At 41.8% G+C, this 27,049-nt stretch overlaps 1 protein-coding gene across 2 annotated transcripts in view; it reads left to right on the forward strand.

The window, feature by feature from the left end:
• LOC124711538 (vesicular glutamate transporter 1-like) overlaps nucleotides 1-27,049 on the forward strand; it is a 130,174-nt gene that overhangs the window by 71,884 nt on the left and 31,241 nt on the right. For both annotated transcript variants that reach the window (XM_047241672.1, XM_047241673.1), the window contains exons 7-8: nucleotides 17,785-17,908; nucleotides 22,221-22,497. In XM_047241672.1, the coding sequence (XP_047097628.1) occupies nucleotides 17,785-17,908; nucleotides 22,221-22,497 (401 nt within the window). The remainder of the gene's footprint in view (nucleotides 1-17,784; nucleotides 17,909-22,220; nucleotides 22,498-27,049) is intronic.

Raw genomic sequence — 27,049 nt, forward strand, 5'->3', positions numbered from 1 at the left:
CAGGCATGCATCAGTGCAAGAGGATGTGCTACTGGGTATTAGAGGTACCGTTGTGTAAAGCAATCTGGACCACCACCTCTGAAGGTCTCGCTGTATGGTGGTACAACATGAAATGTGTGGTTTTCATGAGCAATAAGAAGGGTGGAAATGATGTTTACGTTGGTCTCTACTCCAATTTTCTTTACAGGTTCCAGAACTCTCGGAACCGAGGTGATGCAAAACATTTTTTTATGTGCATATTACATGACATTGGTACTAATACAAAAAAGTAAAAAAGCATGAATATGTCAAAATGTTTTGATTTAAATCTCTTGGAAGCTGCCAGATAACTCAAAAAAACTAGTTCCATTCTTTTCCATCCCTAATTCTTGTTTTTTGTGCTGTGGTAGGAGCATTTTTCTCTGTGCGTGTGTGTGTGTGTGTGTGTGTGCGTGTGTGTGTGTGTGTGTTTTCTATTAGAAAATGAACTGCGTTTGTAGTGAAATTTTGAAAAAATTTCATTTCTGTGTATTTGTGAAAATGCTTATGAAATTATGAAACAGTCCTACAAATAAATATGCATAATTTAAAAATGTATGAGTACAGTATCCAAATTAAGAAAGCACAGCACAACTGCTTCATGTAATGCCATTTCACAGCTTTGTAAATGGCTGTCGGTTTTGCCTACAGCCATCTGCGCTTTGCAGGGAGAAAGCTGTCAAAAGAGCAGTCTGGTGTCAGGGATTTCCTCAAATTGACTCAATTTTAAGAGTGTCTTAGTCATAACGAATAAATGGATTAAAACTTTATGCATGATGCAGCAGTTTTTTTTTCATGTATCTCAGTTCTTATGACATCTTATCTCTTGAACTATGTGTCATGCAATGATATATTTGTGTAGGTAGATTCAGCAGACTATGTGGATGTTGTCAGCAAATTATGTTGTGAACAGAGTTAGTTATACATTTAAATGTCATACATGATGCGGCAGTTTTTCGTGCGTCTTATTGTTTATGACTTCATGTCTTCTGAACTATGATAGGTAAGTGGTTCTTACCCCCACAGCGATTGTTGACTGACAGTAAGGGATGTGTGTATCGAGTTCACATGAAATTGGTCTAATGGTTTTGGAGTAGATGTGGAACACACATACATACATACATTTTTATAATATCTATGGATTCCATTATGAAGTTTGTAAAAATGCAATCCATTTCAAAAGGACCAAGGATGTATATAACTAAAATACCAGAAAAAAATGACGTTCATTTTACCTTTAGTACAAAAATTGGTGAGCGATGCTGCAACAAAAATCTTTCATCAGTTATCCAGTGATATAAAAAGTCTGACAGACAGCAAAGTAAAATTTGAAAACAAACTGAAGAAGCTTCCCCTAGACAACTCCTTCTAGTACATAAAAAACAGTATTCTGTTTGAGTCCATAGATGTGTCACGGTATGGCACTGAACAGATATTTCAATCTTGTGCAGGGGCAGTTGAATTTAATGCAACTAAACTTCTAATTGTTTTTGTTTATAGGTCCCCTAACTCTGACTTCAGAGCATTTCTGCTCAAGCTAGAGAGGGTTCTTGATTCACTTTGTAGGAAGTACCAGAAATTAGTTGTATGTGGTGACTTCAATATAAATTTTGTACAGGATGGTGCAAGAAAAAGGATTTACTGGATCTCCTAAATTCATATGATATGATACAGACTGTGTTTTTTCCAACTAGGGTGCAGGGGAACAGTAGCACAGCCATAGACAATATTTTTATTCATTCTTCATTACTAGATGGGCATTCTGTTAGTAAAAGGGTGAATGGCTTTTCAGACCATTATGTACAAATTTTAACACTAAAAGGTTTTTGTACTCAAACAGATGTCACATATAATTACAAAATATGTAGGAAAGTTAATCCAAGAGTAATAGAGAGTTTCTTAAACCTCGTCAAGGAACAAGCGTGGCAGAATGATTATAGTGCTGATAACATAGATGATAAATATAATGCTTTCCTTAACACATTTCTCATGTTCTTTGAGAGTCTACAGTAGCCCATTGCAAACAAAATTTTAAGGTGCTTAAAAATGTTATTAGGAAGGCAAAGAGTATGTTGTATGCAAATAGAATAGCTAATTCACGCGATAAAATTAAAACCATATGGTCATTTGTGAAGGAACTGTCTGGTCAGCAGCACGAGGTCGATGATGTTAAGTCAGTTCATAGTAAAAATATATCTGTTACTAATACATCAGATATCTGTACAGTATTTAACAACAATTTTCTGAGCATTACTGGTGAATTAAATAAAAATTTAGTTTCTACAGGGAATCATATAACTTTCTTGGGAAATGCCTTTCCGAGATTGATGTCTGAAATACTCCTCTGTGATGCAGACAAGAGGGAGATTGAGTCAATAATTAAATCCCTGAAGACTAAGGATTCTCATGGTTATGATGGAGTGCCTAGCAGAATATTAAAGTACTGTGCTGCAAATGTTAGCCCTGTATTTGACCATATTTGTAATTTTTCCTTTAGGAATGCTCAGTTTCCTGAATGATTAAAGTACTCAGTAATGAAGCCACTTTATAAAAAGGGAGAAAAGGATAATGTAGACAATTTTAGACCTATTTCTATGCCATCAGTGTTTGCCAAAGTTATTGAAAAGGCTGCGTATGTAAGGATAATTGATCATTTTATAATACGCGATTTGCTATCAAATGTACAGTTTGGCTTTAGAAGTCAGTTTAACAACTGAAAATGCTATGTTCTCTTTTCTCTGTGAGGTACTGGATGGGTTAAAGTAAAACTTTTGAACGCTAGGCATATTTTTTGGTTTAACTAAGGGCCTTTATTGTGTTAATCACAAAATATTGCTCCAAAAGTTGGACCATTATGGAAGAATACAGGGCATAGCTCACAATTGGTTCACCTCTTACTTTAGCAACAGACAGCAAAAGGTCATTATTCACAATGTTGTTGAGAATGGCTGTGATGTGAGGTCTGAGTGGGGTACAGTCAAGTGTGGGGTGCCCCAGGGAACAGTGTTGGGGTCACTCCTGTTCCTTATTTTTATAAATGATATGCCCTCTAGTATTACGGGTAACTCTAAAATATTTCTGTTTGTTGATGACAGTAGCTTGGTAGTAAGGGATGTTGTGTGCAACATTGGCTGTCTTTCAAATAGTGCAGTTCATGACTGAAGTTCATGGCTGGTAGAAAATAAACTAATGCTAAATCACAGTAAGACTCAGTTTTTACTGTTTCTAACACACAATTCAACAAAACCTGACGTTTCAGTTTCACAGAATGGGCATATGGTTAGTGAAACTGAACAGTTCAAATTTCTAGGTGTTCAGATAGATAGTAAACTGTCATGGAAAGTCCCATTCAGGATCTTGCTCAAAGACTTAATGCTGCCATTTTTACTATTTGAATGGTATCTGAAGTGAGTGATCGTTTGACACAAAAATTAGTCTACTTAGCTTATTTTAGTTTGCTCATGTGGTATGGTATTATACACTCCTGGAAATGGAAAAAAGAACACATTGACACCGGTGTGTCAGACCCACCATACTTGCTCCGGACACTGCGAGAGGGCTGTACAAGCAATGATCACACGCACGGCACAGCGGACACACCAGGAACCGCGGTGTCGGCCGTCGAATGGCGCTAGCTGCGCAGCATTTGTGCACCGCCGCCGTCAGTGTCAGCCAGTTTGCCGTGGCATACGGAGCTCCATCGCAGTCTTTAACACTGGTAGCATGCCGCGACAGCATGGACGTGAACCGTATGTGCAGTTGACGGACTTTGAGCGAGGGCGTATAGTGGGCATGCGGGAGGCCGGGTGGACGTACTGTCCTGTCGAATTGCTCAACACGTGGGGCGTGAGGTCTCCACAGGGCAACAGCCTCAACGGGTGCGGGGCAAAGTCAGGACATGCGGGGACCAAGCAGCAATCGGTATTGTAATTGTCAACTGTCGAAGCTGCGTTGGTAAAGTACCGGAACTTCAAGCGCTGATAGAAAGCACCGAAGCTGAAATCGTTATAGGTACAGAAAGCTGGCTTAAGCCAGAGATAAATTCTGCCGAAATTTTTACAAAGGTACACACGGTGTTTAGAAAGGATAGATTGCATGCAACCGGTGGTGGAGTGTTCATCGCTGTTAGTAGTAGTTTATCCTGTAGTGAAGTAGAAGTGGATAGTTCCTGTGAATTATTATGGGTGGAGGTTACACTAAACAACCGAACTAGGTTAATAATTGGCTCCTTTTACCGACCTCCCGACTCAGCAGCATTAGTGGCAGAACAACTGAGAGAAAATTTGGAATACATTTCACATAAATTTTCTCAGCATGTTATAGTCTTAGGTGGAGATTTCAATTTACCAGATATAGACTGGCACACTCAGATGTTTAGGACGGGTGGTAGGGACAGAGCATCGAGTGACATTATACTGAGTGCACTATCCGAAAATTACCTCGAGCAATTAAACAGAGAACCGACTCGTGGAGATAACATCTTGGACCTACTGATAACAAACAGACCCGAACTTTTCGAATCTGTATGTACAGAACAGGGAATCAGTGATCATAAGGCCGTTGCAGCATCCCTGAATATGGAAGTTAATAGGAATATAAAAAAAGGGAGGAAGGTTTATCTGTTTAGCAAGAGTAATAGAAGGCAGATTTCAGACTACCTAACAGATCAAAACGAAAATTTCTGTTCCGACACTGACAATGTTGAGTGTTTATGGAAAAAGTTCAAGGCAATCGTAAAATGCGTTTTAGACAGGTACGTGCCGGTTAAAACTGTGAGGGACGGGAAAAACCCACCGTGGTACAACAACAAAGTTAGGAAACTACTGCGAAAGCAAAGAGAGCTCCACTCCAAGTTTAAACGCAGCCAAAACCTCTCAGACAAACTGAAGCTAAACGATGTCAAAGTTAGCGTAAGGAGGGCTATGCGTGAAGCGTTCATTGAATTCGAAAGTAAAATTCTATGTACCGACTTGACAGAAAATCCTAGGAAGTTCTGGTCTTACGTTAAATCAGTAAGTGGCTCGAAACAGCATATCCAGACACTACGGGATGATGATGGCATTGAAACAGAGGATGACACGCGTAAAGCTGAAATACTAAACACCTTTTTCCAAAGCTGTTTCACAGAGGAAGACCGCACTGCAGTTCCTTCTCTAAATCCTCGCACAAACGAAAAAATGGCTGACATCGAAATAAGTGTCCAAGGAATAGAAAAGCAACTGGAATCACTCAATAGAGGAAAGTCCACTGGACCTGACGGGATACCAATTCGATTCTACACAGAGTACGCGAAAGAACTTGCCCCCCTTCTAACAGCCGTGTACCGCAAGTCTCTAGAGGAACGGAGGGTTCCAAATGATTGGAAAAGAGCACAGATAGTCCCAGTCTTCAAGAAGGGTCGTCGAGCAGATGCGCAAAACTATAGACCTATATCTCTTACGTCGATCTCTTGTAGAATTTTAGAACATGTTTTTTGCTCGCGTATCATGTCATTTCTGGAAACCCAGAATCTACTATGTGGGAATCAACATGGATTCCGGAAACAGCGATCGTGTGAGACCCAACTCGCCTTATTTGTTCATGAGACCCAGAAAATATTAGATACAGGCTCCCAGGTAGATGCTATTTTTCTTGACTTCCGGAAGGCGTTCGATACAGTTCCGCACTGTCGCCTGATAAACAAAGTAAGAGCCTACGGAATATCAGACCAGCTGTGTGGCTGGATTGAAGAGTTTTTAGCAAACAGAACACAGCATGTTGTTATCAATGGAGAGACGTCTACAGACGTTAAAGTAACCTCTGGCGTGCCACAGGGGAGTGTTATGGGACCATTGCTTTTCACAATATATATAAATGACCCAGTGTCGGGAGTTCCATGCGGCTTTTCGCAGATGATGCTGTAGTATACAGAGAAGTTGCAGCATTAGAAAATTGTAGCGAAATGCAGGAAGATCTGCAGCGGATAGGCACTTGGTGCAGGGAGTGGCAACTGACCCTTAACACAGACAAATGTAATGTATTGCGAATACATAGAAAGAAGGATCCTTTATTGTATGATTATATGATAGCGGAACAAACACTGGTAGCAGTTACTTCCGTAAAATATCTGGGAGTATGCGTGAGGAACGATTTGAAGTGGAATGATCATATAAAATTAATTGTTGGTAAGGCGGGTACCAGGTTGAGATTCATTGGGAGAGTGCTTAGAAAATGTAGTCCATCAACAAAGGAGGTGGCTTACAAAACACTCGTTCGACCTATACTTGAGTATTGCTCATCAGAGTGGGATCCGTACCAGGTCGGGTTGACGGAGGAGATAGAGAAGATCCAAAGAAGAGCGGCGCGTTTCGTCACTGGGTTATTTGGTAACCGTGATAGCGTTACTGAGATGTTTAATAAACTCAAGTGGCAGACTCTGCAAGAGAGGCGCTCTGCATCGCGGTGTAGCTTGCTCGCCAGGTTTCGAGGGGGTGCGTTTCTGGATGAGGTATCGAATATATTGCTTCCCCCTACTTATACTTCCCGAGGAGATCACGAATGTAAAATTAGAGAGATTAGAGCGCGCACGGAGGCTTTCAGACAGTCGTTCTTCCCGCGAACCATACGCGACTGGAACAGGAAAGGGAGGTAATGACAGTGGCACGTAAAGTGCCCTCCGCCACACACCGTTGGGTGGCTTGCGGAGTATCAGTGTAGATGTAGATGTAGATGTTGTCGCCAGTGGTCGGCGGAAGGTGCACGTGCCCGTCGACCTGGGACCGGACCGCAGCGACGCACGGATGCACGCCAAGACCGTAGGATCCTACGCAGTGCCGTAGGGGACCGCACCACCACTTCCCAGCAAGTTAGGGACACTGTTGCTCCTGGGGTATCGGCGAGGACCATTCGCAACCGTCTCCATGAAGCTGGGCTATGGTCCCGCACACCGTTAGGCCGTCTTCCGCTCACGCCCCAACATCGTGCAGCCCGCCTCCAGTGGTGTCGCGACAGGCGTGAATGGAGGGATGAATGGAGACGTGTCGTCTTCAGCGATGAGAGTCGCTTCTGCCTTGGTGCCAATGATGGTCGTATGCGTGTTTGGCGCCGTGCAGGTGAGCGCCACAATCAGGATTGCATACAACCGAGGCACACAGGGCCAACACCCAGCATCATGGTGTGGGGAGCGATCTCCTACACTGGCCGTACACCACTGGTGATCGTCGAGGGGACACTGAATAGTGCACGGTACATCCAAACCGTCATCGAACCAATCGTTCTACCATTCCTAGACCGGCAAGGGAACTTGCTGTTCCAACAGGACAATGCACGTCCGCATGTATCCCGTGCCACCCAACGTGCTCTAGAAGGTGTAAGTCAATTACCCTGGCCAGCAAGATCTCCGGATCTGTCCCCCATTGAGCATGTTTGGGACTGGATGAAGCGTCGTCTCACGCGGTCTGCACGTCCAGCACGAACGCTGGTCCAACTGAGGCGCCAGGTGGAAATGGCATGGCAAGCCGTTCCACAGGACTACATCCAGCATCTCTACAATCGTCTCCATGGGAGAATAGCAGCCTGCATTGCTGCGAAAGGTGGATATACACTGTACTAGTGCCGGCATTGTGCATGCTCTGTTGCCTGTGTCTATGTGCCTGTGGTTCTGTCAGTGTGATCATGTGATGTATCTGACCCCAGGAATGTGTCAATAAAGTTTCCCCTTCCTGGGACAATGAATTCACGGTGTTCTTATTTCTATTTCCAGGAGTGTATTTTGGGGTTACTCTTCCCATTCTAAAAGGATATTTTTGGCTCAGAAACAGGCGGCTCAGGCAATAAGTGGTGTAAGTTCACGAACCCTTTGTCAACCCTTGTTCATGAGTCTGGGTATTTTGACATCGGCCTCCAAATATATATATTCTTTAGTGTCATTTCTTGTTAACTGTAATAGTTTGCTTCCATGAATAAGCAGCTTTCACTCAGTTATACTCAGCAAAAATCAAGCCTGCATTTGGATCGGACTTCCTTAACTCTTGTGCAGAAATGTGTCCAGTATACTGCTGCATCAATTTTCAATAAGCTACAGCTCGAATTAAAAAATCTTAGCAGTAATCCACGTGCTTTCAAATCGAAACTGAAGAGTTTCCTCATGGGTCACTCCTTCTATTCCGTTGAGTTCCTTGAAAAATTAAGCTGATTCTTGTCGTATTGTTGTTTGCATTTACTTAAACTTATGGATTGACTCTTTCTCGGGTTCATAAACATTTTATTTTCATCTTTTAATACTTTATGACTTTGGAGATTTGCTCCTCAATATGGTCCTACGGAAGTAGACGTGTAAATAAAATTAAAAAAATATTCCATAGAAGAATTTCTGTTATCGTTATGTGTAAAAGGTGTGGGTGTGGGTGTGGGTGTGGGTGTGGTGTGGGTGTGTGAATTGTCTTGTTTCACATGATTTATCATGCAGATGCTCCACCGAACATGAAGCTGGCTAATTATAATCACCCATCACTACTGCCAGTAAACTGTATATAATTTTTCAGTCTTCACATTAGTTTCATATATGAGCCTTCGACTAAATATTAGTGATACAGTATGTTAATCCATTACACATACCAGTTGTACTGAAGACATTAAAAAGTAATGAAATTAGCATTTTGGGTATTTGTTTGAAAACTGCAATACTTTATGTACCATGGTCTTGTTAGGAGTGGTATATCCGTACCTTGCACTCGTGAGAGAAATAACTATCCCAGTCAGTTTATTGAATCATGGTTGAACTCAATATTCTTCATTTACACAAAGCAGTACCGGAAAAAAGTTCCAGTAGTAACCAGAAATGGTGTCACAAATTTCTGCATTTGTCACTTCACTACAGAGCCACACTGTAACTGACACAAGCCCAGTTAATGAAACAGTCATCAGAACCCATAAAAATTGGCGTATAGCAAAAATTGAAATGATGGCTTTTTGATGAACCCTAGAAAGAAATGATGCACTGTGGTTTTTCAAGTTGTTGTTCTTTTTCCTCCACACAAAGGTGAGTACAAACCCATTGAAAAATGAATGAAAGTGTTGGCTCCATCTTACCTGAGATTAGCCAAAATCTTATCTTCTTAAGCATTGATAAAAATATGCTTGCACTGGGAGCCACCAGTTGTTTGTCCTTTGGGATTTGAGACCCATTGCATTTGGCAACTCTGTTTGATAAATGTTACAAATCTCTTTCTATTATTTGTTCTCAACAGATATCGTACTGTAACCAGTTTACTTCTTTATTCAGTATATCTCCACACATATTTCTGTCTGCCTAATTTTTTTTCTTTTAAAAATCTAAAACCTTTTTGGCTTACCACTCCGAGTCTTGGAAACACCACCATATTTTTGTTCCTAATCTTTTACTATGTCTTAACTAAACTGCTAAAAGAATTGATGCTGTCTTTTTTTATTGTTTATTTATTCTCTTCTTTTCACATTTTTCTTTGGTAGTCAGCATTTTACTTGTTAGCAAATTCATTGGCTGTGATGTGTTACCACTTCTGTACACTCCTGGCATCTAGTGGCAATCTGCTGCCCCAGCTGTAGTTTCTGTTTGTTGTAAAATATAGCTTTCAGGATTGCAGGAAGTATTTATCCCACCAAACAATGGTGTTTTAATGGTTCTTGGGAATCATACTTACCACTAGCTTTCCCCTTCGCGTCCGGGTGCTAAAGTAGGCCCAGGATATTCCTGCCTGTCGCAACAGGCGACTAAAAGGAGTTTCACACGTTTCAGCCTTTATGTGGTCCTCTGTAGGGTTCGACTTCCATTTTTCAAAATTTTCCCGAAGAGCGAGCGAATTGGAGAAGGGCGCCTTACATGGTGCATCATGTCCGTCATGCGCTGAGCGCTGAGACCTATCGCATCCTTTGTCACAATGGAACTGCACTTCAGCTCATTCTCCAACTGTTGGGCGAGGTCACCCTCCTAGGTGCGTATTTTTCCATCAACTGTGCAGTATCGTTTTCTTTGCTGATGATGATAATGGACTTGTTTGCACCAGATATCCAGCATGGTAGGCAGTCCATTGTGGTGGGGCCACCATATACCCTGCTGGTTGTAGTCCCCCGACCACACAGGAATCACTCTGCTGATGCCTGTGCCATTAACTCCCCGCGTATGCCGAGGAGTAGATGCCCATGTCACTGGGGCATTGGGACTCTCGGCAATGGCAATCCTGTCAGATGGCCTTTGCTGTGCTGGGTGGCGCCCACAGAGAGGGCCTTTGGTTGGAGTGGGTGGCATCAGGGCAGTCAAACACCAGCAGTCTTTAAGCGTTCACAGAGTCAGGCTGAGGGTGGCAGCAGCTCTTATTCGCCCCGGTACCTTGTATGTTAGAGAGCTGACTAAGAATCTTTAGAGGACAAGTTTGGGATGGTGGGGGGCTTGTCCAAAATGAGATCTGGGTCAGTCTTGATCAAAAAAACATCCTATGCCAAATCATGGGCGTTACTTGCTTGTGACAAGCTGGGGGATGTTTGTGTAACCATCACGCCCCATAAGAGCTTAAATATGGTCCAGGGTATCATATTTCACATGGACCTGCTTTTGCAGTCTGACGATGAGCTACACGCCAATTTAGAGTGGGGAGGTGTACATTTCATTTGGCGTGTCCACCTTGGTCAGAGGGATAATAAGGTTGCCACCGGTGCCTTGATCTTGGCCTTTGAGGGTGATACATTACCCGAGAAGGTCAAGGTGACGGTCTACTGATGTGATGTAAAGTCCTATATCACTCCCCCAATGTGGTGCTTTAAATGTTGGAAGTTCAGCCATATGCCTTCCCACTGTACTTCCAGCATCACATGTCGAGATTGCAGACGGCCATCACATCCCAATACTCCATGTGCCCCGCTTCCATCTGTGTCAGTTGCGGAGAGCACCATTCGCCTTGCTCGCCTGACTGCAGGATTCTCCAGAAAGAAAGGAAAGTCATGGAGTACAAGACCCTGGATCGACTGACCTACACTGAGGCTAAGAGGAAATTTGAATACTTACACCGCTGCTAGAACAGTTCTACCCCCATCAGTTCCACCAACCCCAGTCAACTCTCAGAGCCGGAAAACTACACTTGCTCATTGATGGTGGTGGGCACTTCCCTCCCTGTTGCTCCTGCACCACCTACTTCGGGAGCAACACCCCTCTCCCTCCCCCCCCCTCACCCCCCACCCCCACCCCCACCCCCACCCCCACCCCCTCCCCAACCATCAGGAGTATCAGTCCCCACTTCTGTACTGGAGAAGTGTAAGTCTTCTTTGGCTCTTCTCACTAGGAAGGGGTCCCTTGGGACACTCCCTTCCCAGGTTTCTGCTAGTGGGAAAGATGAGACCTAGCAGTGGCTGAAGAGCCCAAAAGGAGCTGGTCGTAGGGTTTCACACTCATTTTCAGTCCTGGAGACTGAATCAGTGAAATCCTCCCAGGCATGGAAACCCAAGGAGCAGCGAGAGAAATCCAAAAAGAAGATCCCCAAGTCCAAGGGAATTGCGGTGGCACCCACACCACCACCACTACCTACAAGCTCTGTGTCTGCGCATGAGGTAGAGATTCTGGCATCCACTAAGGACCTAGACCTCACGGGACCCTCAGACACAATGGATATAGACTGCTCAGGCAATAATTCGGTGACAGCAGATGACCCTGAGGTGTAAACTGCCTCTTTGAATGTTCAATACCTTCCCAGTCTCATGATGATATCATCCTCCAGTGGAATTGTGGCGGTTTTTTCCACTGCCTGGCTGAGCCAAGGCAATTGTTAAGCTTTACACCTGCTTACTGCATTGCCCTCCAGGAAACCTGGTTCCCAAAAATGCAGACCCCTGCCCTCCGCAGCTATAAGGGGTATTACAGGAACCATAGCAACTATAATAAAGTATCAGGTGGAGTTTGCGTTTGTGTCCTAAACTCAGACTGTAGTGAAACCCCTCATGAGGCTTTTACTGTCAGAATAAGGACCACACAGGAAATAACTGCCTGCAATGTATATCTTCCTCCATTTGGTGCAGTACCTCTGAATGTATTAGCTGCACTGATTGATCAACTCCCTAAACCTTTCTTACTTTTGGGGTATTTTAATGCCCATAACCCCTTGTGTGGTGGCACCGTGCTTACTGGCCGAGGCAGAGATGTCAAAACCTTACTGTCTCAGTCCGACCTCTGCCTCTTAAATACTGGGGCCACCACATATTTCAGTGCGGCTTATGGTAGTTACTCGGCCATTGATTTATCAATGTGCAGCCCAGGACTTCTCCCATCTGTCCACTGGAGAGCACATGACGACCCCATCTTCCTGTCACTGCCCTGGCATCAGACTCACAGACGCCTGCCCAGATGGGCTTTAAACAAGGCAGACTGGGAAACTTTCACGTCTGCTGTCACCGTTGAATCTCCCCCACATGGTAACATCGATGTGATGGTTGAGCAGGTGACAACAACAATCCTTTCTGTGGCAGGAAACGTGATGCCTCGCTCTTTAGGGTGCCCCCGGCGAAAGGCAGTCCCTTGGTGGTCGCCAGACGTTGTTGAAGCAATTAAGGAGTGTCGGCGAGCTCTACAGCAGCATAAGTGGCACCCTTTGCTGGAGCACCTCATAGCCCTTAAATGGCTCCGTGCCCACATTCGCCAACTTATCAAATGACGGAAGCAGGAGTGTCGGGAGAGTTACGTCTCAGCCATTGGGTGTCATACGTGACCTTCCCAAGTCTGGGCAAGGATCAAATGTGTTTTTAGGTACCAGACCCCCGACTGGTGTTCCTGGTGTTAACATAAATGGCATGCTCTCCACCAACGCAGTCGCGATTGCCGAGCCCTTTGCCGAGCCCTTTGCCGAGCCCTTTGCCGAGCACTATGCTCGAGCCTCTGTGTTGGAGAATATAACCCCCCCCCAGCCTTTTGCACTCTCAAACAGAAGATGGAAGGAAGTCCTCTTGTTCACTACACACCAAAGTGAATCCTATAACACCCCGTTTACAGAGTGGGAGCTCCTCATTGCCCTTTCACATTGCCTTGACACTGCTCCTGGGCCAGATTGGATCCACAGTCAAATGATTAAACATCTCTCATCTGACTACAAGTGACATCTCCTCATCATCTTCAACCGGATCTGGTGCGATGGTGTCTTTCCATTGCATTGGCGGGAGAGCTCCATCATTCCGGTGCTCACACTCTGTAAAAACCTGCTTGATGTGGATAGCTGTTGGCTCATTAGCATCACCAACATTCTTTGTAAGCTGCTGGAACATATGTTGTGTCGGCAGTTGGTTTGGGTCCTAGAGTCACATGGCCTACTGGCTCCGTGTCAGGGCGGCTTCCGCAATGGTCGCTCTGCCACTGATAATCTTGTGTCCGTAGAGTCTGCCATCTGAACAGCCTTCTCCAGATGCCAACATTTGGTTGCCGTCACTTTTGATTTATGAAAAGCATATGACATGACCTGGCGACATCATGTCCTTGCCACATTATATGAGTGGGGTCTCCGAAGCTCTCTCTCGAATTTTATCCAGTATTTCCTGTCACTTCATACTTTCCGTGTCCAAGTTGGTGCCTCCCGTAGTTCCCCCCCCATATCCAGAAGAATGGGGTCCCGCAGGGCTCTGTATTGAGTGTATCTCTATTTTTAGTGGCCATTAATGGTCTAGCGGCAGCTGTAGGGCTCACCTTCTCTGTATGCAGAAAACTTCAGAATTTTGTACAGGGAGCCATCCACAAGGTGCAGTCATGGACTCTAGCCAATGGTTTCCAGTTTTCGGCCGCAAAGTTGTGTGTTATCCACTTCTGTCAGTGTCATATCGTTCATCCGGAACCAGAACTTTACCTTAATGACGATCCACTCACTGTAGTGGAGACATGTCGGTTCTTGGGACTGGTTTTTGATGTCTGATTAACTTGTCTTCCTCACCTTCGTCAGCTTATGCGTAAGTGCTGGCAGCATGCCAATGCCCTCTGCTGCCTGAGCAACACCAACTGGGGTGCAGATCACCCTACACAGCTGCAGCTCTACAGCGCCCTTGTTCAATCCTGCCTTGACTATGGGAGTCTGGTTTATGGTTTGGCAGCACCCTCAGCATTGCGTTTACTCAGCCCAATGCAACACTGGGGCGTTCGGCTAACGACAGGAGCCTTTAGGATGAGTCCAGTGACCAGCATCCTGGTGGAGGCTGGAGTCCCTCCATTGAAGGTTAGGTGTGCACAATTGCTGGCCACTTACGTTGCTCATGTTCGTAGTTCTCCTGTGCGTCCGAATTACTGTCTCCTTTTCCCACCCAAAGCAGTTCATCTCCCGCATCGGCGGCCCAGGTCAGGGCTTCCAATTGCAGTTTGTGTCCAATCCTGTCTATCTGAACTGGGGTCCTTGTCCATACCACCTATACTTGAGGTCCATTCATGTACACCTCCATGGTGTACACCTAGGCCGCGGCTTTCCGTGGACCTTTCACATGACCCTAAGGACTCAGTTAACCCCATGGCTCTCCGCTGCCACTTTCTCTTGATTCTTCGCGTGTACCGAAGCCTTAAAGTGGTTTATAGCGACAGCTCGATGGCTGATGATCGTGTCGGCTTTGTGTAGTCCATGGAGGACATATTGAACAGCATTCCTTGCCCAATGGCTGCAGTGTTTTCACTGCTGTGCTGGTAACTATATCTCGTGCTCTTGAGCACATCCTTTCATGCCCTGGGGAGTCATTTCTTCTGTGCACTGACTCCTTCAGCCGCTTACAAGCTATCAACCAGTGCTACCCTTGTCATCCTTTGGTAGTGAACATCCAGGAGTCCATCTACACCCTGGAACTGTCCAATTGTTCAGTGGTGTTTGTCTGGACCTCAGGTCACATCGGAATCCCAGGCAACGAAGCTGCCAAGAGGCTACGTGGAAACCGCTAATGGAGATTGGCTTTTCGGCAACTGACCTACGTTCAGTACTATGCTGCAAGGTTTTACGGTTTTGGGAGATGGAATGGCATAACAGTATGCACAATAAACTGCCTGCCATTAAGGAGACTAAGAATGTGTGGAAGACCTCCATACAGGCTTCTCGCAAGGACTCGGTGGTTCTCTGTTGGCTCCGCATTGGCCACCCTTGGGTGACAAATGGCTACCTCCTGCACCGTGAAGACCCACCTCTGTGTTGGTGTGGTGCTCGGCTGACAGTGGCCCCTATCTTGTACAGCTGTCCGTCTTTGTCTGCCCTGCAACAGACTCTTCAGTTACCAGACTCGTTGCCATTAATTTCAGCTGACAACGCATCATCGGCTAATTTAGTTTTACATTTTATACGTGATGGTGGGTTTTATCATTCTGTGTAAGTTTTTGGGCATGGCCTTTGTCCCTTTGTGTTCTCCACTCTAATGCTTTTAGGCTGGATGTTTTAATGTGTTGCAGAGTGACTGGCTTTTCCTTTTCACTCTTGTGGTCGGCCAGCCACGGCCATCTGCTCTCTTGTTTTTATCTCTTCTACCTGTTTCTTGCTTCTCTCTCTGGTTTACCTTTCCTGTTTTGTCCATAGTAGTGTTGGTTGTCCTTCTGTAATTCTTCTGGTTCTTCCGTTCTCCTGTTATTGTGCTGTACGTCTCCTTTCTTTTCTTCTTTCCCTTGTGTAATTATTTTACCGGGAACAAGGGACCAATGATCTCGCAGTTGCCCCCCCCCCCCCCCCCCCCCCCAAATCCCCTCCTCCTCCTTTAAACCAACCAACCACCAGCTAAGGGGTATCCCAAAGCTTTTGGGAATACTTCTTACCAGCGCTGTCTATACCTGACATCTTTTGGTGTTACGCTGCACGAGTGTAACTGATAAACATTCAGTTTCTGTTTGTCGTGGGTTCACTGCTGGTGTTGGAACACATTGCTTCATGTCTGCAATATATATTATTCTGACCTGTATGAGCTCATACCTTTGTTGCGTTATTAAGTTTCTAGGCTTGTTTTCACATTGTGGTAAGTAAACTTTATTATCGATAAGAAATATTTTTCAAATAAAGTAAAGGAGAACAGAAAACACTGTTCATTATTTTTTACATGTAATGGCAACATGTAACAGCTCACAAAAGGTTAGTGGGAAATCCATTCACCATCACACATTGGTGGCTAAGCACTTATATCTTTCTTTGTTTTCATCATCACAGTGTATAACACTAATGCTTACATGTGAATGAATACCCCAAAGAGTTGGTTCCAAGTAAGCTACACCTATAATGTAATAATCCTATTGTGTAATGTTAAATAGAACCACAGCCAAATGTATAGCCATGCTGCTGTACAGTGATAGTGGTGCAATTATTGTTGGAATGATGCAGTACTGGAAGGTTACTATGGCTGGTGAAGTAAGGCTGCAGCAGATTGAATAATGCAGTGGTGGAATGCTGCTGTGGCTGGAAGAGTAGCCATTGGTAGAGTGAATGTTTTATAGTAAACTGACTTAATTACAGTCTTATAGGAGGTTTTGTACACACAGGGTTTGATGTAGGATGTACCAAAGGAGCATGAAACTTGGTACAAGTGTCTGGAAGGCCAAATAGGAAGAAAAAGAGGGAGCATGAAACTTGGTACAGGTGTCTGGAAGGCCAAATAGGAAGAAAAAGAGGTTTAAATTGTGAAATAAAGTATCTCCTGGAATCAGTGTAAAATAATTCAGAATGGAAGGGGCTCTTTTAGTAAGTGGTCATGCACTGATGAATTTTTCTTAATTTTCTTGTAATTTTAAAGATCTGTGCACAATGATGCACTTTGTAAATTATTTTATAGTTTTGTTAGTAGTTAGTTTATAATTCTCTCTCTCCTCCTGTCAGTACATATTAGTTAATTATGTAAACTGCACTGAAAATCTGAGAAGAGGAGACTTAGATTTTCATGTTTGTAGACAAATCACAAATACAAGTTTAAAAATATTCATAATATAAAATTGATTGTAAGTTATGCCCCATGCAGTATGTCTAGTTTATGTAAAGTTCCCTCATTTCTTTTACACTATAGATTTTAGTAGGCTACCTTTATCAATGTCACTCTAAAGTTCAACTTCTGTGTAGTCTTCCTACATTCATTTTGCCCACTGGATGGTCACTTCTTTAGGTACCTGATCATCACCCATTCAGTACAAATGGTTTTTGCCATCTTTAAATGTCTACATTCTATCAGTTTCAATGTGTATGTGCTAAGTGGGAAAAAAATTTCAGGAACTTCACACAGGAAATCTATCTAGAGCAGGGTGTTACATCATTGCAGAAAATTTGCTAATTCCTGTAATTTCATAATCTAGCAAACTTGCAGGTTTAGGCTATTCAGGCAATTTGTCGTAGAGTGATTGAACATTTGCCATTTGGAACCAGTGCAGTGGATGACCATTGTGGCTTTGCAGTCAGTCTGTTAACATTATGGTTAGAAATAAAATCATATCTCCTCTTAATTTATTTACATGAAATACCTGCTGTGTTCCCTCCCTCCCCCCCCCCCCCCCCCTCTCTCTCTCTCTCTCTCTCTCTCTCTCTCTCTCTCTCTCTCTCTCTCTCTCTCTCTCATTTCTACCATTCAGGCACATAATTAATTAATTTTTGTGCTCTTATGCCTATCTTGCCCATGTGTGACTTCATATTTTGCAGTGCACACTCTGAATCCTGTTATGAAAATTAGGTGGAAACCTCATAAACTAATGAGAGAGAAAGAGAGAGAGAGAGAGAGAGAGAGAGAGAGAGAGAGAGAGAGAGAGATTTTTTTTTTTGACATCAAAGACAGTTGAGAATTAGTTACAAATTATTTCAGGACATGGTGGTACCATGGAAGCGTTTCCTGACATCATTACCAGTATGGGCAATAATGATTGCCCATTTCAGTGAAAACTGGGGTTTCTACACACTACTTACAGAACTTCCAACCTTCATGAAAGGTACGTTTGTTTTGAATTATATAGTGACCACATGCGAGGTTTTGAGGAGGACAGGGAGGGGGAAAAATAATTATTGTATTTGAAGAAATCATTACTGGAAGTGAGATGGAAGCAGTGTACGGAGGTGGGAAACTTCTTGTTGGTAATATATGGTGCTTCCACTTTAGAAAGCCAACTGGCAGTATGTTAGAAATGACAGTGTCAACATGTCTGTATATATTTTCGAAAGTATATCCACATATAACTTTATTATAATTATATTTGTTATATTTTCATGTGTTTTTGTAAATAACTTTATATTGTCATAGCTGTGTTAACTGTAACTAATTTTATATTGATATCCAAATGCTGGAGGTTAAAAGCAGCTGGTTGTACATAATAAAAATAGTTCTTATTGTCCAGAGTTAAGAATGTTGTAGGTGAAATTCCCATCTCTTCCGTCACTATGAAACTGATGTACGTCAGCAGAATGAAGAGTCTTCATTCTGCTGATGTACAAATATGAGGTTGTATAATCAGTGCAATGTGTACTTGTTTTCTGTAATAGTTATTTTATGCTAGACTTGCTGATATACTGTTGTTTTCATGTTCATTAAATATGATTCTATGATACGATATGATATAATATGCATTTGGTCAAGATTCAGTGAAATGTATGCAGAAGATCTGATGATGGCAGCTTTGTTTGCTGAAACCAGTCTGAAGTTTTACTTCTGTTTCTGCATAGATCTAGATTACCCACTATTTTGATAATGTCAATCATATATTCACGTATGGGTCAAATGAGTGTTTTGTAAGCTACTTCTTTTGTTGGTGGACTGCATTTCTTGATAATTTCTTGAATCAATCAGTCTGTCTGTTACGTGTTACCTGTGACTAGTCGTATGTGATCATTTCACTTTAAATTGCTTCATATGCATACTCTTAGATACTTGAGGAATGGGACTGCTTTCAGTGATTGTCCTGCAATTGTGTAGTCACACAATAATGGCTGTTCCTGCCTATTTGTGTGTAATGTGTTATATTTATTTACATTGAGTGTCAACTGCTAATAATCCCTGCACCAAGTGTGAACTGTCTGCGAATCTTCATGCATTTCACTATAATTTTCTAGTGGTGCGACTTCTCTGCATACACCATCATCATCTATGAAAAGCCTCATGTAGCTTCCTGTGTTACCTAATAGGTCATTTCTGTACATTGTGAATAGTGATGATCCTGTAACTCTCTTGGGTTACACCCAAAGTCTCTCTTACATCTGGAGATTTCTTTCCACTACGAAAGACATACTGTGTTCTGTTTGCTAGGAAATAGAGCCATGCCATTAAAAAAAAATGAGTATCCAGAAAAATCAACCTTTAAAATCAATACCTGTGCCATCTGATTTTTAAAACAAAAGATGTGAAAGGAAAAATGGAAAACATGTATAGCTTACACAGAGTTACATAAAGAACTCTACAAGCAGTACAAATGTAAGTACTGCAAAGAAGTCAGGAGATTAAAAGCAGAAAGAATCGACCAACAGATACGGGATTCAAATAATGTTTCAAAGACTTGCTGGTCAGTTGTTAATAAAATCGGAAACAATGTAACAGAAACTAAAATTAATATTGTATAATTAACTGTGAATAATAATGATACCTCTGGTCCCCTTATAGTCAGCAATATTTTTAATAATTACTTCATAGATACTGTCAAAAATGATGGCTCTATGAAACGGGATGTACAGCATACATTTGAGTCCAGTAACAAACAGCACTGCAGTGCACTACCTGCAGTAAGAACATATGATATTATGCAGCTTATTAATAGCCTCAGAAATGAAAGATCAGCAGGATTAGATGAAATTTCTCCATATCTATTGAAGAGCGCAAACATGATCTAATGAAACCACTAGTTAATCTAATAAACTGTGTTCTCAAAGACGATATGTTCCCTGACAATTTGAAACTGGCTGTAGTTAAACCAATACACAAAAGGGGGAAATAAAACGTTTCCTAATATCAGCTTTCAGCAAACTGATAGAGAAAATAACATTAAAAAATCCTGGAACATTGCAACAATGCTGACATATTAGGTGATTTCCAGCTTTGTTTCAGAAGAGGTCAAAGTACCATGTCAGCAGCAGTACAATTCGTCCATCATGTACTTGAAAAAATAAATGAAAAATACCAAGCAGCAGTGGGAGTAGTCCGGTATCCCTCAAGGGCTTTTAATAGGGTGCATCATGACGTGCTCTTATTAAAAATTGCAAAGAGTGGTGTCACTGGAAAACTCATGCAATTGCTAGAAATGTATTTAAAGGGTAGACAGCAGTGTACGGAGATTATATACTCTAATGGAGAAATACTGGAGAGGAGAAGGTCAAGTATAATAAATATACATTTTGGTGTTCCTCAGGGCTCCATTTTAGATCAAGTCCTATTCATATGCTATTTAAATGATTCCCCAAGTTCTCTTGACAATAAGCAATTGATCACTATGTATGCAGATAGTACATCAAGTGTCTGCTGTGCAGACAATGAGCCCAGCCGAATTGATGAAATACATAACTTTACTGAAAAAGCTAGAGCTTACTTTGAAAGAGAGGACCTAAAAGTAAACACAGAAAAAACCAAGTGGTCCAAACAGACAAAATACTGTGACTGATACAATTCTACCAAAAACCTGTGCAGATTGTAAATTCTTGGATTTATGCATAGATGACAGACTTTCATGGAAGCAGCTAGGTGATTATGTATGTGGTTTTTTTATGGTCTATATGTATTAAGAAGATTGTCACAATATCTTAATTCTGAAACCCTAAGGACTGTGTATTATGTTAGTGTACCCTCTCTTGTCTTATGGAATAGTGCTGTGGACTGGGACATGCCAAACTAATATGAAAATTAATGATATGAATATAATAGAGGGAAACATTCCACGTGGGAAAAATATATCTAAAAACAAAGATGATGAGACTTACCAGCAAAAGCGCTGGCAGGTCGATAGACACACAAACAAACACAAACATACACACAAAATTCAAGCTTTCACAACCAACGCTTGCTTCGTCAGGAAAGAGGGAAGGAGAGGGAAAGACGAAAGGATGTGGGTTTTAAGGGAGAGGGTAAGGAGTCATTCCAATCCCGGGAGCAGATGGATGTGTGTGCGTGTGCGTGTGCGTGTGCGTGTGCGCGTGCGCGTGCGGGTGCGCGTGCGCGTGCGCGTGCGCGTGCGCGTGCGCGTGCGCGTGCGCGTGCGCGTGCGCGTGCGCGTGCGCGTGCGCGTGCGCGTGCGCGTGCGCTAAGGTAAGTCTTTCCTCTCCTGGGATTGGAATGACTCCTTACCCTCTCACTTAAAACCCACATCCTTTCGTCTTTCCCTCTCCTTCCCTCTTTCCTGACGAAGCAACCGTTTGTTGCGAAAGCTTGAATTTTGTGTGTATGTTTGTGTTTGTTTGTGTGTCTATCGACCTGCCAGCGCTTTTGTTTGGTAAGTCTCATCATCTTTCTTTTTAGATATAATATGAAAATTATTTTCATACTGCAGAAGCGAGCCTTGAAGATCATAGTAAAAGTAAAACCAGGAACTTCTTGCAAACCCGTACTCGTTAGACACAATATTCTCAGAGTTCAAGCCATGTGCATACTATAAACTGTAATGTTAGTGAAAGAAGACACTAAGATCAACAAACTTTCATATGGTTACCAGAAGATTAACAGCGAAAAGCCCGTATGTCAAAGTTTTAATTGCTTGTTACCAATATTGACAGGGGATACTTTTAAAAAGAGAGTCAAGCAATGGCTTATTGAAAAATTCCCTTATAACTTGAATTTATCGTGAATCATAATGTAATAAGAAATAATGTAAAATAAAAAAATTGTAATTGTAAAAACTTCATAAGTAGCCGAAAAGGAACATACAGGCCTGTAAAATTACATTTAATGAGTGATAAATTTAAATAGAAACTCTTCAATCCAATCACACAGCCAGTCTGATATTCTGTAGCTGTTATTTTGTTCATTAGGTGGCAGTGAAAAACGAAGGATTTTTGTCTTGTTGATCCAATGTTGCAATGAAGTCCTACATAATGAACTTATTATTTTATGTCAAAGTGATCATTTTTAATTTATTAAATGAATATAATTACTAGCCTATGCTGTATTAAATGCAGGAGGTGTAGTTATTGAAATTTCTCATTAATATTACCTGTACTTTTATTTGGTAGCTATACTGTTGAGTGATAGTTGATACATTTCACTGTTTGCATGTAGATTTACATGTTAGTGTCAGCTCACTGTAGAGTTTCTCTGCAAACAATTTGTTGTAGAGCAGCTGGGTTTTGATCTACAGTCTGCTGGTCTCCTGGGATCACTACCATACTTGGTCATGGGCACTGTCGTGCAAGGTGGGGGCTGCCTCGCCGATTGGCTGCGAGCAGGTGGTCAGCTGACAACCACACAAGTACGCAAGCTGCTCAACTGCGGTGCGTTCTCGTGCCAAACGCTTTTCCTGGTGGCTGCTGCACATGCCACAACTCCTGCTACTGTTGTTGCCTGCCTCACTGGTGCTGTAGGATTTGGAGGATTTGCTTGGGCTGGATTTAGGTAATTTGAAAGGCATATTTTTTTCACTCATCAGACATGTGGTCATAGGCTCTATGGATATAGAAGGTGTATCATATATAATAGTGAAATTTGACACAGGTGAAAGTATATGAGGTGTGGCCATAAAACAAGAAGTCAATTGCTGTACAACATTTTAATTAAAAAACATACCTATTTACTTATTGCCACCCCCAATATACTCCTCTCCACTACACCTACAACACTCCATGAGAATGTTCCATTGATGGAAACAGTGCTGGAAGTCTTCCTCCATGAGCTTCCTGATAACATGTGCTGCTTTTTCTTTCATTGCTTCAGTGGACTGAAATCTAGTTACTTTTAATGTAGATAAGTCACCTGGTGCTAGGTCAGATGAATAAGGTGAGTCGTCTAACATTGGGATGCTGCACTTCGCCAGAAACCTCTTAACCTTCTGATAGGCGCACCTTCTATTCGGACGAGGGTGGTTGTGCGTGTCTCGCAGGTACCACTTATTGTTAATGAACTTTGTCTTTTTAAACATTAAATTTTTATTGTAAAAGTAATATTAGGTATTATTCATGAGATATAGAAACAAAAGCAAGGTAAAAAATTTATTTAAAAATAAAGTTATGTTTCAAAACCCACATTTTCTTCTTGCAGTTTCTCTAGGTACTGATACTTACTTTCCTTGTATGAATGTCAAATTTGTACCTGATTATGCCTGAAATTTTGGTTTCTCAATATACTGAAGTTATTTAGAAGCTGAAATACAATCAACGCAAACATTTCTTGAATTATGTAAACAAAACATACCGTCTGTATATATCTAAAAACAAAGATGATGTGACTTACAAAAAGAAAGCACTGGCAGGTCGATAGACGTCTGCTTGTATCTGTATATGTGTGGATGGATGTGTGTGTGTGTGTGTGTGTGTGTGTGTGTGTGTGTGTGTGTGTGTGTGTGTGTGTGTGTGCGCGCGAGTGTATACCCGTCCTTTTTCCCCCCTAAGGTGAGTCTTTCCACTCCTGGGATTGGAATGACTCCTTACCGTCTCCCTTAAAACCCACATCCTTTCGTCTTTCCCTCTCCTTCCCTCTTTCCTGATGAGGCAACAGTTTGTTGCGAAAGCTTGAATTTTGTGTGTATGTATGTGTCTGTTTGTGTTTCTATCGACCTGCCAGCGCTTTCGTATGGTAAGTCACATCATCTTTGTTTTTAAATATATATAATCACATTTGAAACGGGTGTTTATTTAGAAGCTGAAATATAATCATTGCAAACATTTCTTGAATGCTGTAAACAAGTAAACTGTCCACATATTTCATATTTGAAACTGGTGATTCTTGTTTTCTTTCTAACTTAACGTGGCCTACGTCTTTTCTTCAGAGGCTCCTGAGGTTGATCTTCTCCTCTTCCTTGTTGCTGTTGCTGTTCAGCTTTTGTGTGCGACACAAACGTTTGTATGGAGGTCTACAGTTACTTTAGTACTTCTCCTTTTTATATGTTCCTGCACAAGTTTGTTCGAAAGATATCTGATATATTTTCTTCTCTTGAAATTATTACTGGTGTTTCCTTTCCAGACTGTAAATGAATTTATGGCAGCAACGTTTATCATCGAAAAAAACACCACCAGAGGCCTTCGATTTGTGTTTCTCACAACATTGAAAGGCCCACAGAGTTTTTCAACAGTATCAACAGCTCCTTTTGTGTGATTGTAAAAAGTTATAATTTGTGGTTTCTTGAGATTACCTGTTGCTTCATCAATTTTTCCATCATTGTGAAGGCTGGATATCAACAAAACATTCTTGTACTTTTTGGCACATATGAAACAAGTGTTGCCTCTTTCTGAAAACAGACTTGAGTGGGGCTCTCGCTTTCTGGTCGCTGTGAATTCTGGAGGAATCTGAGGCTTATTTTTATGTAACATGTGAATGTATGAAAATTTTTTTGGTGCCTATTCCTTTACCAAATTGTAATCTGTAAACCAATTGTCAGCCGTGATATTTCTCCCACTATACGTAGAAAATGGTTGCTGCTAACCTTTTCACAATTTCAGATGGTTTATTACTTATGCACTTTCGTTGGGTTCCAGTGTTTATATCCGTATTACATGTATAATATAGCTGATAGTCGACCAAAGCATACATTTTTATGCCATATTTGCTTGGCCTTTTTGGCATGTATTGTAATGAAACCTCATCTACCTCGAAAAGCCTTGAGTTTTTCATCAACTGTGTCATTTTCACCAAGTGAAATGCATTTTTGACTGTTCACAATGAATTCTTCAAAAATAATTCTCGTTGGAGTCAGGGGGTCAGTTTTTCTTCGTTAAATTGCGTTAAAAACTTCAGTCATGGCGGTTAGGAAGTCATCCATCCACCATAAGTCGTCGAGATTCAGACAGTTCGTGTGGTACACCCCAGCGAGATAAAGCAGCACTGTTTCCAATGTGTCTGTCTGTTGAGTGTCCCTTGAAGAAGAATAGTTATCTTGTATTGTAAGAATAAATTTGTTTGTATTTTCTACAATATGTTGAATCTTTGTGTCAGAGATGAGGCATTTCCATAAATCTAGAATATTAGCCACGCTTTTCACAGGTTCAATTACTCCAGCCATATGAAGTATAATATTTTGTGTACCTCATCTTTGCCTGTTCCTTGGCTCTTTTGCCGTGACCAAACCTCGATTTTTTTAAATATTATTATTTATTTATTTATTAGAAAAAAAGCTTGAAATGTCAATTTCTCATCTTTGTCGTCTTTTTAGCTGGACTGAGCACTCAGTTCCATATCAGAATCTGCATCTCTTTCCGATATGTGCTCATCTTCATCAGTGTTGCCCTGTTGCCCTGATCATCCTCATCGTTGGTATTACACAGAATTGCATTTATCACAACTTCAGCATCCAAAGGATTGTTTAAATTATGCATCTGTGTCCCTCATAGTACCTAAGAAATAAATATGAAGTGAAACTAAATAAATAACGTGATGCAAGCATTGAAGGTCACGCGTATCTGACACATACAATTTAATTTAATTTCATTGTCGATTCGAGACATGTAAATTCACCATTAACACTACTTTAAATTACTAATAAGCATTAAACATTCAACAATAAATAATGGAAAATGAAAAGTTCAAAACTTACACTGAGGGTCGCGCGTATTCCTCAGATATGAAACGTCTGGTACTAGCTTGCTGTTTACAGTAGCGGGCAGTGGCCAAGACTGAAGTAGGGTGGGGTCAGAAGAGGAGGCTAGAATAAAGAGGAGATTTCCATCCCTCCCACTTTCCAAGAAAAGGTAACAAATCTGACACATACACTCACCTATCGGAAGGTTAAGAGACAGTATGGACGAGCCTGTATGTTTTATTGATGCAGAACCCATGACTTGTTCTTGCACAATTCAGGTCTTTTTTTCTTATTTTCTCATGAAGTTGAGCAAGAACTTCAAGGTAGTAATGTTGATTGATAGTTTGACCTTCAGGAACCCAATTTCCATTGATGTAGTTAAAGAACTGGGGCAGTGGATTTTTCAGTATTGTCAAGATTTACAATATGATCTCAGAATGTTTGAAATAATTTGTAACACACCATTAAGGCAAATGCAGTACTGCATGGAAGTGTGGGACCAAACGAGGTGGCACAGTGGTTAGCACACTGGACACACATTTGGGAGGATGACGGTTTGAATCCCCATCCGGACAGTCAGATGTATCTTTCCTTAAACACTCCAATGCTGGGATGGTTCCTTTGAAAAAGGGCACTGCTGATTTTCTTCTCCATCCTTCCCTAATCTGAGCTTCTGCTCCATCTCTAATGAACCTGGTGTTGACCAGACATTAAACTCTAATCTGCCTTCCTTCCTTTTCTTCAAATGTGTGGGCTGTGTACGATAAATTGCAAGATGTAGTGCATTGAAGCAGTAGAGTACGTCTTGTTGAGGTAAGCCATGGCTGAGAATTGAGCCTAATTAGGTGGGAAAATTCAAAAGCTTACATTTCAGATAAGTTTGTACACTATTTCACAAAGAAGTCATTGGCAGCTGCTATTATGGTAAACCTAGTATATCATACCTTCACAAAATGAATTGTATTGTTTTGCAGTGCACTGTTACTATTGGTTTGTATAACATACGAGCATTTATGATCATTGACCACAACTGGAGGGCCATTTCATGAAAAGCTATTGCTTCAGTTTGCTCTGAAATTATTCATCAGTTAGCATTTTTATTTAACTGGATAATAAAATGAAATAGATAACAAAATATGTCTGCTTGTGTCTGTATGTGTGGATGGATATGTGCGAGTGTATACCTGTCCTTTTTTCCCCCAAAGGTAAGTCTTTCCGCTCCCGGGATTGGAATGACTCCTTACCCTCTCCCTTAAAACCCACTTCCTTTCGTCTTCCCCTCTCCTTCCCTCTTTCCTGATGAGGCAACAGTTTGTTGCGAAAGCTTGAATTTTGTGTGTATGTTTGTGTTTGTTTGTGTGTCTATCGACCTGCCAGCGCTTTCGTTCGGTAAGTCACCTCATCTTTGTTTTTATATATAATTTTTCCCACGTGGAA

Source organism: Schistocerca piceifrons, chromosome 8 (assembly GCF_021461385.2).
Source record: "Schistocerca piceifrons isolate TAMUIC-IGC-003096 chromosome 8, iqSchPice1.1, whole genome shotgun sequence".
In the NCBI taxonomy this organism is placed as follows: domain Eukaryota; kingdom Metazoa; phylum Arthropoda; class Insecta; order Orthoptera; family Acrididae; genus Schistocerca; species Schistocerca piceifrons.